At 48.4% G+C, this 16,287-nt stretch overlaps 1 protein-coding gene across 2 annotated transcripts in view; it reads right to left on the reverse strand.

Moving 5' to 3' along the window:
• Positions 1-12,191, reverse strand: part of BCAT1 (branched chain amino acid transaminase 1) — a 96,679-nt gene extending 84,488 nt beyond the window's left edge. Inside the window, exon 1 of one of the 2 annotated variants that reach the window (XM_004479929.4) lies at positions 11,972-12,191. In XM_004479929.4, the coding sequence (XP_004479986.1) occupies positions 11,972-11,977 (6 nt within the window). In that variant the 5' untranslated portion in view covers positions 11,978-12,191. The remainder of the gene's footprint in view (positions 1-11,971) is intronic. The other variant, XM_071210215.1, reaches the window with a different exon arrangement.
• Between the last annotated feature and the right edge of the window lie 4,096 nt (positions 12,192-16,287).

The following is a 16,287-nucleotide window of genomic DNA, read 5'->3' on the forward strand; positions in this document are numbered from 1 at the left end:
CACCGCGGAAAAAGTCCAAACTCCCCGCCCTCGAGAAAATCAAGGTCTAGTGGGACAGTCTGATGTTAATCACACAAGTAACCACATCAAAATTAATTCTACATTTAGGTTAGTACCATGAAGAACGGTCACAGGGGGCCGTAAGGGTCCTTCTGGGGAAGCCACCTTCCATCAGCTAGACGAGGAGTAGAACCTACCAGCCAGAGAGATCAACAAGGGCAAAGACTGCAAAGAAAAAGAGTTTGGGTGGTGGGTGAGATGGAAACAGTGGGGGCATGATGAGGCTGCAAAGGTGAGGGGCCAGGTCCCTCAGGGACTTGTTGGGCATGATGGAGACTTTGGGTTTTAGTCAAAGCACAATAGGAAGGGAATGAGGAGCTTTTTTAAGGAGGTGACTGATAAAATCACTGTTCTTGGGAGAAGAGATTGAGGGCAGAGGACAGAGGGTGAGCAACAATGCAAACATGTATACCCAAGCAAGAGAAGATAGTGGTTTGAACAGGGCACAGGGTAGTTAAAATGGAGAGAGGGTCCCAGATGTGGGTCAAGCTGTTGAGTGTCCGCCTCCCACATGGGAGGTCCCAGGTCTGGTTCCTGGTGCCTCCTGAAGAAAACAAACAGTAAGCAGACAATGAGCAAAATCACAAGCAAACAGACAAGAGAGGCAGCTCAGGGGAACCCACGTGACTCAGGGGTTGAGCACCAGCCTCCTGCATATCAAGTCCCAGGTTCAATCCTGGTCCCAGCACCTCAAAAAAAAAAAAAAAGAGAGAGAGAGAGAATTGTACAGTTGTTAAGATATACCTTGCTTGGACCAAAAATAAATGACAGGACATGGTGCACTTCAGAGTGATGAAAAAGGGCCTGGCCATAGGTGTGGGAGGCAAATGAGGAACGTAAGGAAGTTAATGGAGATGAGAGACCAACGGGACCGAGATGCCAGGAAGGGAATGGACCAGCCCCGAGCCCCTTGAAATAACACTGGAAACAGCACTGAGGGTGGAAGAGAAGACGGGTGCTGAGTGCTGGAGCCTTCCGTGAATAAAGGCAGCAGAGCGGCCAGAACATCTTTTGATGACACTGAGTGGCGGTGCGCGCAGCGGAGAGGGGTTTGTAAAGGTCTGGAACACTCTGCTGGGGCAACTGCACATCTCTCCTCCAGCCCGGGGAGCAGGGGGTGGAAAGAACGCAGCCGCCACTTCAGAGGCTGGCAGGGAAGTACGTCCGAGGCCAGGAACAGCAGGAAAAACTTAGGGAAGGGGGAAGGTGCAGGGAAGTGTGCTCACCCTGAGTTTCAAGCGGTGCTATGGTCAGCTCTGGGTGGGAGGTACTGGAGAGGACGAGTCAAGAGAGAAAGCAGGGAAGCGGACTTGGCCCAGTGGTTAGGGCGTCCGTCTACCACATGGGAGGCCCGTGGTTCAAGCGCCGGGCCTCCTTGACCTGTGTGGAGCTGGCCAATGCACAGTGCTGATGCACGCAAGGAGTGCCCTGCCACGCAGGGGTGTCCCCCGCGTAGGGGAGCCCCATGCGCAAGGAGTGCGCCCAGTAAGGAGAGCCGCCCAGCGCCAAAGAAAGTGCAGCCTGCCAGGAATGGAGCCGCACACACGGAGAGCTGACACAACGAGATGACGCAACAAAGAGAAACACAGATTCCCGTGCCGCTGACAACAGAAGCGGACACAGAAGAACACACAGCGAATGGATACAGAGAGCAGACAACCAGGTGGGGCAGGGAAGGGGAGAGAAATAAATAAAAATAAATATTTAAAAAAAAGAGAGAGAGGGAAAGCACAGCGCCTCCAGGGAGAGCGAGTGACAGGTGGGGTGACAAAACACTGCAAGGAGGAGGAGGGCCGCGGACGCCCCGCGGCCAGCGCCTTGAGCCCGGAGCCCTGGAGGCTGCTGGCCTCTGGGGTTCCTTGTCTTGGGAAGGGGGCCAGGCGGGCTTTTGACCACGGTCTCGCACAGTCAGGGGACGAGCAGCTGAGTCTGGTCCGGAAGGCGGGGTTTAGGGACCCTGTGTGCACCTGGCCCCCTCCTTCCTCTTCATCTGGTCGTCTGCTATGGACTGAGTAGTGCGCTCCTTGGGGACGCTGATGTCCTCATCCCAGGGCCACCGAATGTGGCCTCCTGTGAAAACAGGGTCCTTACAGACGCAGTGAGGCAAGGTAGAACCAGGTCAACCATAGGAGGGGGACCCGCTCTAACGCGCCTGGCGTCCTGAGAAGACGACGAAGTGTGGACACGGATGGAGACACATGTGACCAAGGCGGGGGCTGAGCGAGGCCGCAAACCACAGGCCGCCACCGCCTGAGCCACGCAGGCACGAGAGGAAGCAGGTCCTGTGGACAGTGCCCCTGCCCCTGTCCACCTGCAGGCGGGTCCTGTGGAGAGCGCCCCTGCCCCCGTCCCCCTGCAGGCCTGGCCCTGTGGAGAGTGCCCCTGCCCGTCCCCCTGCAGGCCTGGCCCTTTGGAGAGTGCCCCTGCCCGTCCCCCTGCAGGCGGGCCCTGTGGAGAGTGCCCCTGCCCCTGTCCCCCTGCAGGCGGGTCCTGTGGAGAGTGCCCCTGCCCGTCCCCCTGCAGGCGGGCCCTGTGGAGAGTGCCCCTGCACGGCTGTCCACTTGCAGCCCTGGGCCGCCCCACACCACCACCGCTGAGTGGCAATGAGGTCTGCAGCCCCGGCAGACAAAGGTCCGTGCTCCTCGGACGTCCTCACACAGCACCTCGCGGCGGTGCTCCTGGCTCCCCTGAGCACGGCCTCCTGCACGCCCGCCGCTCGCAGGCGGCCCTCGGAGGCCCCTCTGTGCTTTACCGACTGGCTTCCTGGGTCTCTCCCCGTTTCTGGGGAGAGAGAAGAAGGCCTGCGTTACTTCTGTTTGCCTTCCACCGAGCATAAAGCCTCAGTAACAGTTATGTCAGTGTCTAATTAAATGAAACCCAGACCAGCCAAAAGCCAATGTTTGCTATTACTGTACTACATAAATCATAAGTTTGAAGAAGAGTTTATTATACTCTTGGTATAATAGTTATTGCAAAGTTTGGGATACACATCACATGACACTGAACCTGATTTCTCAATAGGTAATTCTCAGTTAGCTATGTTTAAATAGAGCAGTTTGGAAATTCCATCAAGTCATATCCTTGGTCTTAATCAAATTGTGCTGCGTTTCTCAGCAGTTCAGATTTTTCATATTAATGGCTTTAGCATCAAGGGAATTTCACTATAGGGTATTTCTATTTCTTTTTTTTTTTTAAGATTTATTTATTTATTTCTCTCCCCTTCCCGGCCTTGTCTGCTCTCTATCTGTTCACTGTGTTGTTCTGCTTCCGCTCGCATTATCCGGCAGCACTGGGAAACTGCATCTCTTCTTGCTGTTGTTGTTGCGTCATCTTGCTGCCTCAGCTCTCCGTGTGTGCGGTGCAATCCTGGGTGGGCTGCGCTCTTTCAAGCAGGGCGGCTGTCCTTGTGGGGTGCACTCCTTACGCGTGGGGCTCCCCTACACGGGGACGCCCCTGCGTGGCAGGGCACTCCTTGCGCGCATCAGCACTGCGCATGGGCCAGCTCCACACGGGTCAAGGAGGCCCTGGGGATCGAACCCTGGACCTTCCATATGGTAGATGGATGCTCTATCAGTTGAACTACGTCTGCTTCTCTCTATTTCTTTAATTTCAATATTTTTAATATTAAAAATCTGTATGGGTTAATATCAAACAAAACATAAAGGTATATAGTGAAAAGGCTCATGGAGATTTTCCTCCTATCTACACACAAAGAAAAAGGAACACTTGTTCCTTCTTACAGCTGATGACTGGGTGGCTTCCAATCTTTTGTTGTTACAAACAATGCTGCAATGAACAATCTTGGTCACACGTCGTTTCACATATGTGAAAGTAAATACAAAACACTTCTAATTAAACTAAATGTTAACAATGATGCTGAATCATCAAATCTATCTCATACCTTGTAGTGAAGTTCATGTGTTTATAAATGATTCCTCATTCCCAGCTTCCAAGCTTTGTCCTTTAATTATCAAGTGCCTTTCATACCAACCTAAGCATGTTCTAAAAACAGTTTGGTCAGGAGGTGGGAAGGAGCTTTGTTAACCTGCAGATGCAGCATTAGTGTAAAAGGCATGCATTAAATTATTAATCTGTATATTCACTGAATTACTAACATCACTAATAAAATATTTTGCTCTAATGTTACTGAATGAAAAGCAGGCATCTTCAACAAATGGTGCCAGGACAATTGGATATCCACATGCAAATGAATAGAGTTGGAAACTCTACTTCACACCACATAAAAAACTGAACTCAAAATGGATTAATGATCTGAATATATAAGCTAAAACCACACATCTCTTAGAAGAAAACAGGGTAAATGCTCATGACTTTAGATTTGGCAATGGATTTTTATACTTAATACCAAAAGCATGAACAACAAAAGGAAAAACAGATACAATGGACTTCACCAACATGAAAACTTTTGTGCAAAGGACATTATCAAGGAAGTGAAAAGACAACCTACAGAATGGGAGAGACTATCTGCATATCTTATATCTGATAGTGGTCTAGCGTGCAGAATAAAGAACTCTTACAATTCAACAACAAAAAGACAATGTGATTTTTTAAATGGGCAAATGACTTGAATAGACATTTCTCCAACAAGGACATGAAAAGATGCTCAACATCATTAGTCACTGGGAAAATGGAAGTCAAAACCACAATGAGAAACCACTTTATATCTACTAGGATGGCTATAATTTAAAACAAAAACAAAATAACAAGTGTTGGTAAGGATGTGAAGAAATCACTGCTGATGGGAATGTAAAATGGTGTGGCTGCTGTGCAAAAAAAGTTTGGTGGGGCCTCAGAAAGTTAAAACATATAAAATTACGTTATGACCCAACAATTCCACTCCTGGGCATATACCCAAAAGAATTAAGAACAGGGACTCAAACAAGTGTTTTGAGAGCAGCACTATTTGCAATAAGCAAAAGGTGGAAACAAGCCATGTCCATTGACAGATGAATGGATAAACAACATGTGGTATAGGCATACAATGGAATATTATTCAGCTGTAGAAACAAATGAAGTATTGATGCATGCTACAACAGAAATGAACCTTGAAAACATTTTACTAAGTAAAAGGAGTAAAACACACAGTGTACAATTCCATTGAGATGAAATGCCAATCCTAGGCAAACCCATAATGACAGAATTGGAGATTGACAGTTGCCAGAGTCTTGGTGAGGGGTAAACGGGAGAAACTGCCAAATGGGCAGTTTTATTCTGGAGTAATGGAAATGTTTTAGAACTAGATAGAGGTGGTGGTTGCACAACGTTGTGAATATACTAAATCCCACTGAATCGCTCCCTTTAAAATGGTTAATTTTATGTTACATGAATTTCAACTCAAAAGATTTTTTAAAGTAGTAATTTAAAAAATAGGCATAAAGACTCGTAACAAATATCAGCATAGCCAAGTATAAATAGTTGATGTTTATATATCCAAAGAAAAGAATATATTAATTATCAGGAAACTTTCAAACAGTAAATAAAGTATTAATATATGGCAGAATTTGTCCAGAGAATTGAAGTCCTGTTTCTTGAAGGTGTTCATTTATAGGGGTCTAGAATAGAACTAAAAGCTAGAAAAAGAAAACTCAAAAGAACAATCCTTCTTTGGCAAAAGTAAATACACAAAATGACCTAATAGATTTTTTCTTTCAAAATTCGAGGATTCAATGAACACAGCCACTAAGTGCCTCTTTTGTTGGATTTGTTTTTGCTGTGTATGCATTCATTAGTTTGCTAAAAAACTACATTGTTTGTAAGAGAGAAAAACACGTTAAGCAGCATTGGAATTGGTTACTTCCCGGACACACGACTTTGTTCTATAGTGTCAGTTTCTTAGGATGCGGCAGGGCTTGCAAACTGATTTAATCTAAAAACAGTAGCAATTTAACAGAGCACCATTGCTGAGTTTATTTGTCAACACTTTTGTGGTTTTCAGCTCATATTGCTCTGTAACTTTTTTTTGTATGAATAAACCTTGAAATGTTTACAATCTATTTGCACTTACAGTCTATTTACAATCTACATATAGCTTCACCAGAGACATTCGGCAAAAAAGAAATCAATTAGAAAAAATAGCAGCTATAGAAGATGAGTTTGCCAATAGGCATGAAGACACATGAATACTTGACCATGCTCTGTGTTCTTCATAATCCTCTATCTTTTGGGAGCCAATGAAAGCCTTGACTCCAAAGAAATCTAATGTGGGGAAATATATCTACTGTTCGAAAATAGAGAAGTGAAAAACAGAATCGATGGCTCTGGATCTGGGAAGTCTAGAAAGAGGCGCTTGATTTGACTCAACTCACATCTGTAAAATCCCAAAGCCAGTGCAAGGTTCGTGCCAGTGCAAGGAGCCTGCAGTTGTGAGCATTTCGCTTATTTCCTAATTTCCAAGCGTGACCCCTCCCACCTTCCCATCTCCCACCCCTGATCCGCTCACTGTAATACATAATTACCATTCTCAGGAATGCTGGGGAGAGAGCCAGGTGGTGGTGGGTGCAGGGAAGAGAAAGAGAGAACTAGACCCCATAAATGAAAAGATGAGGATTTAGTTTAAGGAAAAGCAAATTCTCCACTATGGTTAGAGGAGTGGGTCCCAAGGAGTCTAATCCAATGGACTGGAGTTCAAGGCATGTTCAAGTTCACGTGATTGGAGTCCATGTGCTAAACTAAATTCAACAGACAATGAGGAAGCCATAGACTTGTTCTGCGCAGGTGAGCAACAAAAACAATGCTCTGGGAAAATTAAGGTTGGGACTAGTTTGGAGACTTTTGGAATGATTCAAGCAAGAGGTAATGAGAGCATAAACCAGTACTAGCAATTTTACAAGAGATAACGCACAGATACTGGAAGGTAGAAGGCCCAGGATGGGGGACCTGGGTGAAGGTGCGAGATTAAAGAATAAGAAAGAAGTAAAGAAGGCTGGACTTGGTGTCTGCTTTCTCATTGTGCTCTCCCTGTTCATGATTTGAAGCAAGTCTAGAAGGGTTTCTGATCTTCATTTTCCTTGTCCCTAAAATGGGTTTACCAGAGGCCATGACTTTCTCATCAGAATGTTTTGAGGTTACAATTCGTTATATCATTTATATGGCATTTTTAAAGTGTCGTGTATTATCATCTGAGATAAGCAAAGAAGGCCCCCTCAAGCTTGGATGTGCTTCTTCTATAAACCCCAGCGTAACTCTGCAAGTCTACACAACATTCACTAACCCCGGAAACCTCGGGATTATGCTTCACCCTCACAGCTCCGTTTTAACTACCTTTTATCTTCCAAGTTCAAAGGAACAGTTATTATGATTTCAGGTTCCTGACCGCACAGCTGCTACTAAAATCAAAACAACACAACTTTGCATTTGAATCAGCTAAAATGAAATGAAAGGTGCTTGGCAAAATCCCCCTCCAACATAGCGGTGGGATGCTAACCCTGCTGAGTGATGGTCCTGCACACATCTCCGCTGGCTTCATGCCAGGACGTGCCAACTGTGCCGGCACCTCTGTCAGTCCCCCACAGCTGCTCCTTCTTCCATCTAGACTTGTAAGGAGTCAGGCAGCATTTGAACTTCCTCATCCTAGATCTTCCCAGGGCTTCCAAAAACAGATAACCAGCTACGGCCCATAGAGCAAAACATTTTTCACACTAAGGGATAAACTGTAAATGCAATTGACCAGTGACAGGTCGAGGCCCCCTCCCTAGCCCCCACGACAGCCGCGACTTGCAAGTTTCTTGTTAAGCTGCCCATTGTGGAAGTGCGACCAGCCGTTCACTCAGAAGGAGCCACGTCCCATGACACCGAACAGCCCCTATCTAGAGCCTACGTGTCCTGATACAGCTCATTTCCTCGCAAGAACAAAGAAGCCACAGGACCCCACCAATCCCCCACTGCGCCCCTAGAACTCACTGCCCCTAGCCCCGCACCCCCTAGCCATCCCTGTAGGCCCTCGGGTCTTACTAAGCCCAGAGATGCCCTCCCACTGGCTAAGCAGGTTCCCGCCTGTAGACGGACAGTGTAAATTCACGACTGCCTCTGCCGGGGCAGCTGAAGTTTCTCTTCAGACCCCTGCCATGCTGGCTGAAGTCTGTTCTTCAGCCCCCCTCCGCTGGGAGAGCTTCCAATAAATCCTTGCCTGCAATCGCTGGTCTCTGCATCCCAGTTGTCTCACTCCAACATCTAACAATCAGGTCTACCCATCAAAATAGAGAACAAATGAAGTTTCTTTTTAGACTAAAAGTAGCAGTCTTTTTAATGGGACTAGATGAATTTTACAAGTATTTCAAAATTTTCAGTTACTAAGAGCCATGGGATTTTCAGTGCCACTTCAGATGATCGTTCGTTATAATTTCCTCTGCTTTTACTTCTTGTTCCTTCTTTTTCCTTTTCCATCCCTTCTTGGCCCTTTTCCTGTCATTGTGGAGCATGACTAACTCTTCCTTTAGGATTTTTTTTCTCCTATTTAGTGAACATAAGAAAAATGTTTTATAAAACTGCTTTTTCACAGGGAGCAGCTGTAGCTCAGTGGTGGAGCGCCTGCTTCCCATGTACCAGGTCCTGGGTTCAATCCCTGGTACCTCCTTTAAAAAAAAAAAGTTGCTTTTCCGTAAGGTTGATATGACAATGCTAAGTTGTACTGGTAAGGTGATCTAGTTTCTAAATTGATTTTAAGGTATGTAAGTACTCTGTGTTAAGAGTACTATCATAAGTCCACTTTTAGGATTTGAGAGAACTAATTAGAAGCGTCGGTGCAATTGGCTCTTAATCCACTATGAAAAGACTGATTCTGCTTTGGCTTTGCCTTCACCGTTGATATTGTGAATCGCAGACTAGGTCTTATGGTGAAAAGGAAGTTACGTTTCTGAATCAGAGCATCCCAAATGCTTAATTTGAGAGTTGCACCTCACACACGTGTCTCAGCTGCGTTTTACAGAATCCAGTGTCAGCAGCCTGAGCTGAACGGGCACTGGCTGGAAAGGCAAGTCAACCGCAGAGGCTCCGGCAGCCTCCCAGGAGGGATGCCACCAGACGTCACGCCCAGTGTTTGGAGCATGTGGGCAGCTGTTCAGAGGGTAAAGTTACAACACAAAGACCATCCACATTCATTACTGTCAAATGAGCAGCCACAGTTTCCTCCCGTGCTCTTAAAAATGAGACGATCATACAGGAAGTCCAGGATGTCTATCTTGGAAGGTCCCAGATTCTCACTCTCCAATATGGTAACCAAACCCCCTTGGACATAAGGCTAAACATTGTACCGGGTTTCCATAGAAGTGCCTCTGTTATTTAAAGCAATTGTGGCTACCAAGCTATTAATGGGAAAGAAAGTTCTTCTTTTCCATCTCTCTATACCCACTGAGAAGAGCCCATTCAAAGAAGGAGGGACACTCCAAAAGACATAGCTAATCTAAACAGTCGAGATGACCACAGAAAATGGGGAGCAGATGTAGCTCACTGGTTGAGCACCGGCTTCCCACGCATGAGGTCCTGGGTTCAACCCCCGGTACCTCCTTCAAAAATAAAAAGGTATAAAAGAAAAGAAAATATCCTTCATTGGTACACAGAAATAACTTACTGATAAGCCCATACCTCTCAGTTCATTTAACAGCATTTATCAGCTTTCCAGCTGGTCCCTTCCCTTGTTTTATTTCTTGATTTCAGAAATAAGAAAATAAAAGGCATGGCATAAACTGAGGGTGCACACCCAAAATTATGCAGTCATTGGGAGTTACACCACTACTGAAGGAAGCCATGATGTGGTTTTAATATTTAGTACAAACCTCAGTTATGGTTAAATGGCTATTTCCAACTTCCTTGCACAGGGTTTTCAACTATTTCATTATGATTAGACCTTCTGATTCCGGGAACTGACAGGCAAGAGAAACTCTGGCCTACCAATGGAAATTTTTCTGAACTCTCCTTCCTCTCTGTCTCAGTAGTTCTAAAATCAAACGGCGTTGACTCATCCTGGAAACTCACTAGATGAAATCATTAAACGCTCATCCCTTCCCCTCTCTCCTTTTTCCTCATGGCCAGTGTCCAGGGGTGCCCTCAGGCGAGGCCTGCTGAACTGGCATTGCATCTGGGCCCCCCGAGGGCCTCCTGCTGAGTCTGGTCTGGCAGGCCAGCCCTCCCTTCCCACCCCGGGCACATGCGCAAGCCGCTCTCCCCCATTCCTGCTAGCCAAGCCCGCACCCTTCCTTCATTCAGCCAGACCTCACTAAGACTCACTTCCCTAGTCTCTGTGCCCCTCTGAAGCGTCTTAAATCTCCACCTCTGTCAATTAAATCAAACGTGCACTTACCATTTTTATACACATGCCATTCAGTGTATATGAGTTTTTATAATTCAGTTGCCCATTCTGTATGAGTGCATCTTAAAATCTAAGCTCCTAGGCAAGTCCATGTCTGACCTATTTGCTGAGGACAGAGCCTATCATGGTGCCATAAATAAGCCTTTTTAAAAATAAATACAGGGACGTGGATGTAGCTTAGTGATTGAGTGCCTGCCCCCATGTACAGGGTCCCGGGTTCAATCCCTGGTACCTCCTTAAAAAAAAAGGAAATAAATAAAGATGTTGCTAGCAACACATATGTGAAAGGTAAATAGAAAGGTTTTGAAAGAATAAAACAAAGTTAAAAGAATACAATTGTAGTCCTTAAATGATATCTAGAATAGAATCATTTCTTTCCTAGTCCTGGTAAAAATATCAGAAAACTGTAACGAGAGTACTTGAACTCTCCTACATTGTAAACGTACCTTGTAAAAGGTCCCTTTTTTGTTGTTAAAGCACTCACAAAGTTAGAAAAATGCATAATCACCCAAAACTCCACGAGGGACAGGAAAGAGCTGGGAAAGACCACTTAAACTCACTAATTGTCTCCTTTTACTCACTAAAGCTATATTCAATCAAGTGTCTTTTTCAGCTGAAATAAGAAAAGAATGAACAAGCCAGAAATAGAATATGTAACTATATTAGAAAGGGACTGTTAAATTTTTCATTGAGGTGCATTTACATAATTTCTTTTTAACGTAAAACAAGTCTTTCCACTCAGTTACTGCTCAAGTGTAGCGGAAGATCTCGTTGGGTGGAAGACACCTTATACATACTATTTCTTCTAAATGAACGTGTGGTCTGGGAAGGGCTGTGGACAAGCTCAGCTGAGAAGCCCGCTTCTTCTCCCTTCTTTAAAGCTCGGAGACTTGCCTTTCTGTCTTCCAAGAGCTCAGCCTGCGTTACTGGGGTCGCTTAATTCCAAGATGAGATGGCAGGACACTGCTCCTGCCCTGTCCTCTGGAGAAGCTGTTCTTCAGATTTTAAGGTCTGGGGGCGCCCCGTGGGGCCGGCCTCAGCGCTGCCCGTGGAGCTCTGGGCGACACTCGGGTAAATGACGCGCTAACTTCGGAGCAGCGGGCAGCAAGGCTGCCTATCCTCGATGGGCACAAGAACGACGGCCACCCGGGGCTCACAGCCCACAAATGACCGCCCTCAGGCTCACACGCCGCGGGACTCCGCGGGAAACCGAGCCGAGCCATCTGCCCCTCGCAGGACCGCAGCGGCCCGTCCCCTCGCGCGCGCCCCGCCGCCTGCGCCGCACACGCCCCGCCGACCCCGCCGACCGCCAGGGCCACGCCAGCTGCTCCCAGACTCCCCAAACGCCCCCGTCCTCGCATCCCCGAGCTTCCCGGCCCCCAAAAACCTCCCGAGTGCCGCCGCGAGCAAGCCCGGGGCGCCACAGCCCGCGGGGCAGGGCGTGGGGACCGCACAGGGCGGGAGGGCGCCCGGGGGGGACGGGGTCCGGCCCGCCCGCCGCGTGCAGCCCCCCGCGCGCCTCCCTCCCCGCCAGCGGCCTCGCCTTCCCCTGGGGTGTGTCGCACGCACACGACCCCACGCGCTTACCCGCATGGTTCCCGGGCCCACGAGGTGCGCTGGCGCCGAGCGGCAGGGCGAGTCGGATGGGTGCCTGGCGCCGGCCGGGGTGGGACGCGGAGCCGCCTCCCGCAGCGCGCTCGGCTGCGCGCGGGGCCCGGCCGGGGCGGGGACCGGGGTTGGGGCGGGGTCTAGAGCCGGGACCAGGGCGCACGGCTGCGCGCGGGGCCGCGCCGAGGACCGAGTGCACGTGCGCGGGGCGGGAGCCGGGACCGGGGCGCACGGCTGCGCGCGGGGCTGGGGCGGGGAAGGGGTTTGGGGCGGGGTCGGGAGCCGGGACCGGGGCGCACGACTGCGCGCGGGGCCGGGCCGGGGACGGGGGCGCACGGCTGCGCGCGGGGCCGGGCCGGGGACGGGGGCGCACGGCTGCGCGCGGGGCCGGGCCGGGGACGGGGGCGCACGGCTGCGCGGGGCCCGGGCCGGGGACCGGGCGCACGTGCGCGGGGCTGCGGGCCGCTCTGGCTGCGGAAACCTGGGGCCCCGGGCGGGCTGCATCCGCAGGAAGAGTCAGCGGCTGTGCTTCCCCCGGCCCGCCCCGCGAGCGAGGGTAGCGTCTGTCCAGGCGCGACGCCTCAGAGCCGGGCCCACCCCCCGGCCTCGCCACCCACCGCCGGGGGGGCCGGAGTCTCCAGCACGTCCCCGCTAAGGGAGCGCGGGCGCCAGGGCCTCCCGGCGCGGGGCACCTGTGCGGCGTGCGGCGGGGGATGTCGCGGGGAAGGCGCTGCGCCCACCGGGGACCACGGCCGGGGGCAGGTCCGTCCCAGCTCGGCTGCCTGCTCCCGGGCTCCGGTCCCCCTCACTTCCCGTTATCCTCGAAGTCGCTTTCCCGCGTGCACGATGACCGGCGCACGTCCCTGCTCAGAAGCAACGGCGGCTCCCCGTCACCCCCAGCCAGGTTTTTCAGTGTATTTTTTGAATACTAAAGAACGTGTCCCCGATTTTTTTGTGGCTGTTGTTTGCTAGTCTCCATTTCTCCCACACCTTGGTCCAATCCCCCAGGCCACCCAGAGGCAACTTTTTTTTTTTTTTTTTGCCAGCTGCTTACATACCTAGGGGGACATTTTAATCCTTGGGTTAAGCACATAAACGTTCTGCTCATCCTCTGTGGGCCCGTCCCCACGGCGCCCTGAAGCTCCAGCCCTGCTCCTTGTGCACGTCCAGCCCCAGGTCCCAGGCTCCGCCACTCGCCCAAGACCACCCTGCGGCGGAAGTGCCGGCTCCCGCTCCCGCTGGCTGTCTGCTTTTGTAAGTCTCAGCTTAACCTCTGTGACGCCCTTGTTGACTCCCCGGGACAGCACTGGTCCAGACCCTTTTTAAAAATCGATGTTCTCAATTTTGTTTTAATTACTTGTTTGCGCCCCTAGGTGATGAGAGTCCTGAGGGCAGATCCTTGGTCATAGTTCCCCCCATTCCTGGCCGCCTGGCTGAGGGGGCGGCACAAATGTGCGGGTCCTCAACGAATGTTGGCCGAGCAAATGATTGGATTTGTCGTATGACAAAATTGTTGAGCTCCTGCTAGGTGCCAGGCCCTGTCCTGGAGGCTAGGGCCAGTGCAGGAAACATCGAAAAGTTCCTGCTAGGTGCCAGGCCCTGTCCTGGAGGCTAGGGCCAGTGCAGGAAACATCGAAAAGTTCCTGCTAGGTGCCAGGCCCTGTCCTGGAGGCTAGGGCCAGTGCAGGAAACATCGAAAAGTTCCTGCTAGGTGCCAGGCCCTGTCCTGGAGGCTAGGGCCAGTGCAGGAAACATCGAAAAGTTTCTACGCTAATGGGCCTTACCTCCCTGGGGAGGAGACAGAAAATAAGCTATAACCCAGGTGGCAAAATGTCCATCAGCTGATGAATGGATAAGCAGATTCTGTTCAATGGAATATAGTTTAACAGAAGAAATAAAGGTTACATGCAACAGCATGGATGAGTTTGAATAAATGAAAGGAGCCAGACACAAAGACCACCGATTAGGGGATTCCATTTATCTGAAATGTCCAAAAGAGGAACATCCATAGACACAGAAAGTCACCTGGTGGCTGTCCAGAGCTGGGAGTTGGAGGGAAATGGGTAGTGACTGCTACTGACTGCAGAGTCTGTGTCTCAGGGGATGATAAAAATATTCTAAAATTAGGCTGTGGTGTTTGTTGGAAACTATACTAAAAATCATTGCTTTTAACTTAGTGTGTAACATTTTGTGTGATCTATGTACCTTTAAAAAAAGATAATAAAATTTAAAAATAAATCAACAAGAAAAATCATTGCATTATTCTCTAAATGGACAAATTGTATGATGTGTGAATTATAGCTCAATAATATATTGCTTTTTAAAAAATCAGGTATTAAGTGGTAAGTTTTATGAGGAGAAATAGAGCATGGAAAGTGGATAGAAAGTGGTGGCGTGATAGAGCTGAATGAATTAATGGGTAAATTTTAGAGCATGATTCAATGATATTGCTAGATAAGGATTCTTTTGGTGTTAGCAACAGAGGAAGAGAGAATTACGTAGAAAGATAAAAGGGAAGATTGTCCGTCCTTTGAGAGAAGGGAGAAGTGAAGTGAAAGAGTTAATTGGGGAATTAACCTGTACGGAAGAGGGTGGGGAGGATCTGACACTGCCTGCTCTCTGCTTTCCTCCAGTGTCACAGGGGGTCCCAGAGATCTCCCAGGTTGCTGCATGGAAACTTTCCAAAGCTTTTCTCCCAAACAACCAGAAAGCCTTTTCCAGATGAAGGAGGCTGCCATCGCTCAAGGGTGTTATTCTGCCAGTGGAACTTTGCTTCAAGGAAGCCAGAGTTAAAAAATATTTTAAAGACTAGAATTCTCCAAACATGACGCACACGGAATCGTTACCCTTTAGGCAAGGTCTTTTACTGAACTTGAAGACGAGACAGGATTCCTAACAGTCCCAGAAACACTAATTTTGAGATTGACTTCAGAGCCCCATAGAGCCCCACTCCATTTTGTCATCACTGTTTTATCAGAAGTCTGTTATTAGAGTCATTTTGAAAATATATGCCATCTACCTGCATAATTTCTCTCCTGTAACTTAATAAATCTTCTCCAGAGGGGAAACTTACAAGCTTTTGCTGCCTTGACCTATTAACAGTTCCTGGGGCAGGAAAATTAGCAGAAGACAATGATGTTTCCACCCGAAGGAAGTAGAGAGAAGTTGATGCATCCAAAATTTAACTCTTTAAACACAGAAAAAAAAATTCATTCTTCTCTTTATTTCTCATAATGAAAAATACTATCCAAAATTTTATCCTCATTGATTTCCTATAATACTAGCACCCATTTCATAGATGTGTATACCCCTCCCCTGCACACACAGACATCCCAATTTCAGTACTCAAAAGTGACTTACACTGTTGTGGGGACACAGGCCCCCCTAAGTCTCAGCACATAGCTGCCTTCATGACTAGACGTAAGTTAAAGGTTAACAACTCGCCCCAGGGGGAAGAGAATGCATAGATAGTGTCATAAACTATCAGCTTCCCAAAGCAGTAAAGGTCCTCCTTACCAGCAGGGAAGACATCACCACACCCTTCACATCACAGCATGCTTCCTGTGACCCCGGCAGGAACTCTGTTCTCAAACCTGATAGAATGTCCTTGTTCTGAGACCCCTTATATATCACCCCTCATTGTCTCATCTCTTTGTGGGGCACTATCACTCATTCTTTGACCGGCCACCATCAGTCTCCTGTCCCTAAGCTTGTGCCTGACTAAATGCCAGGCATGTTCTTTGTCTCGCAGCTTCACCAACTCATGCCCTTCAGGAGTTGGGTTGTAACAACTTACTTCGTGGGATATTTAAGAGATTTTCCAGGATAATTTGGACCCAATGAATTTATTGTTAGCTTTGCTGTGCACACTCTAGAACTTAGTCCCCATGTAAATTAGACTTGCTGTATCAGAGAGTCAACCATCCCATCAAATGTGGGGGAATTTATATTTTTTAATGTAACATTTTTTGTGATCTATGTATCTTTTTTAAAAAAAGACAAATAAAAATTAAAAAATTAAAAGTGGGGGGATACAAAATTGGATGAACTCTGTGCGAAGGGGTGGTGGCATCCAGAGAGGGAGGGGTGCTTGCTCAAGGACTTCTTGGTGAACCAGGTGGAGGTTGTCACTCCCACATTCAACCCTTCCTAAGTAGCTCAATACATTTTGAGTGAAATATCTCTGCTCAAGAGGGGGGAAAGACTAGTGCTTTTACAACTCTGTCCTACTTTCCTCTTTGTTTGATTCCTTACTTAGCTCCCTTGAAGAGCAAACAGACTCAAACTCGATGCCA

This window comes from Dasypus novemcinctus, chromosome 20 (genome assembly GCF_030445035.2).
Source record: "Dasypus novemcinctus isolate mDasNov1 chromosome 20, mDasNov1.1.hap2, whole genome shotgun sequence".
NCBI classification, from domain to species: Eukaryota; Metazoa; Chordata; class Mammalia; order Cingulata; family Dasypodidae; genus Dasypus; species Dasypus novemcinctus.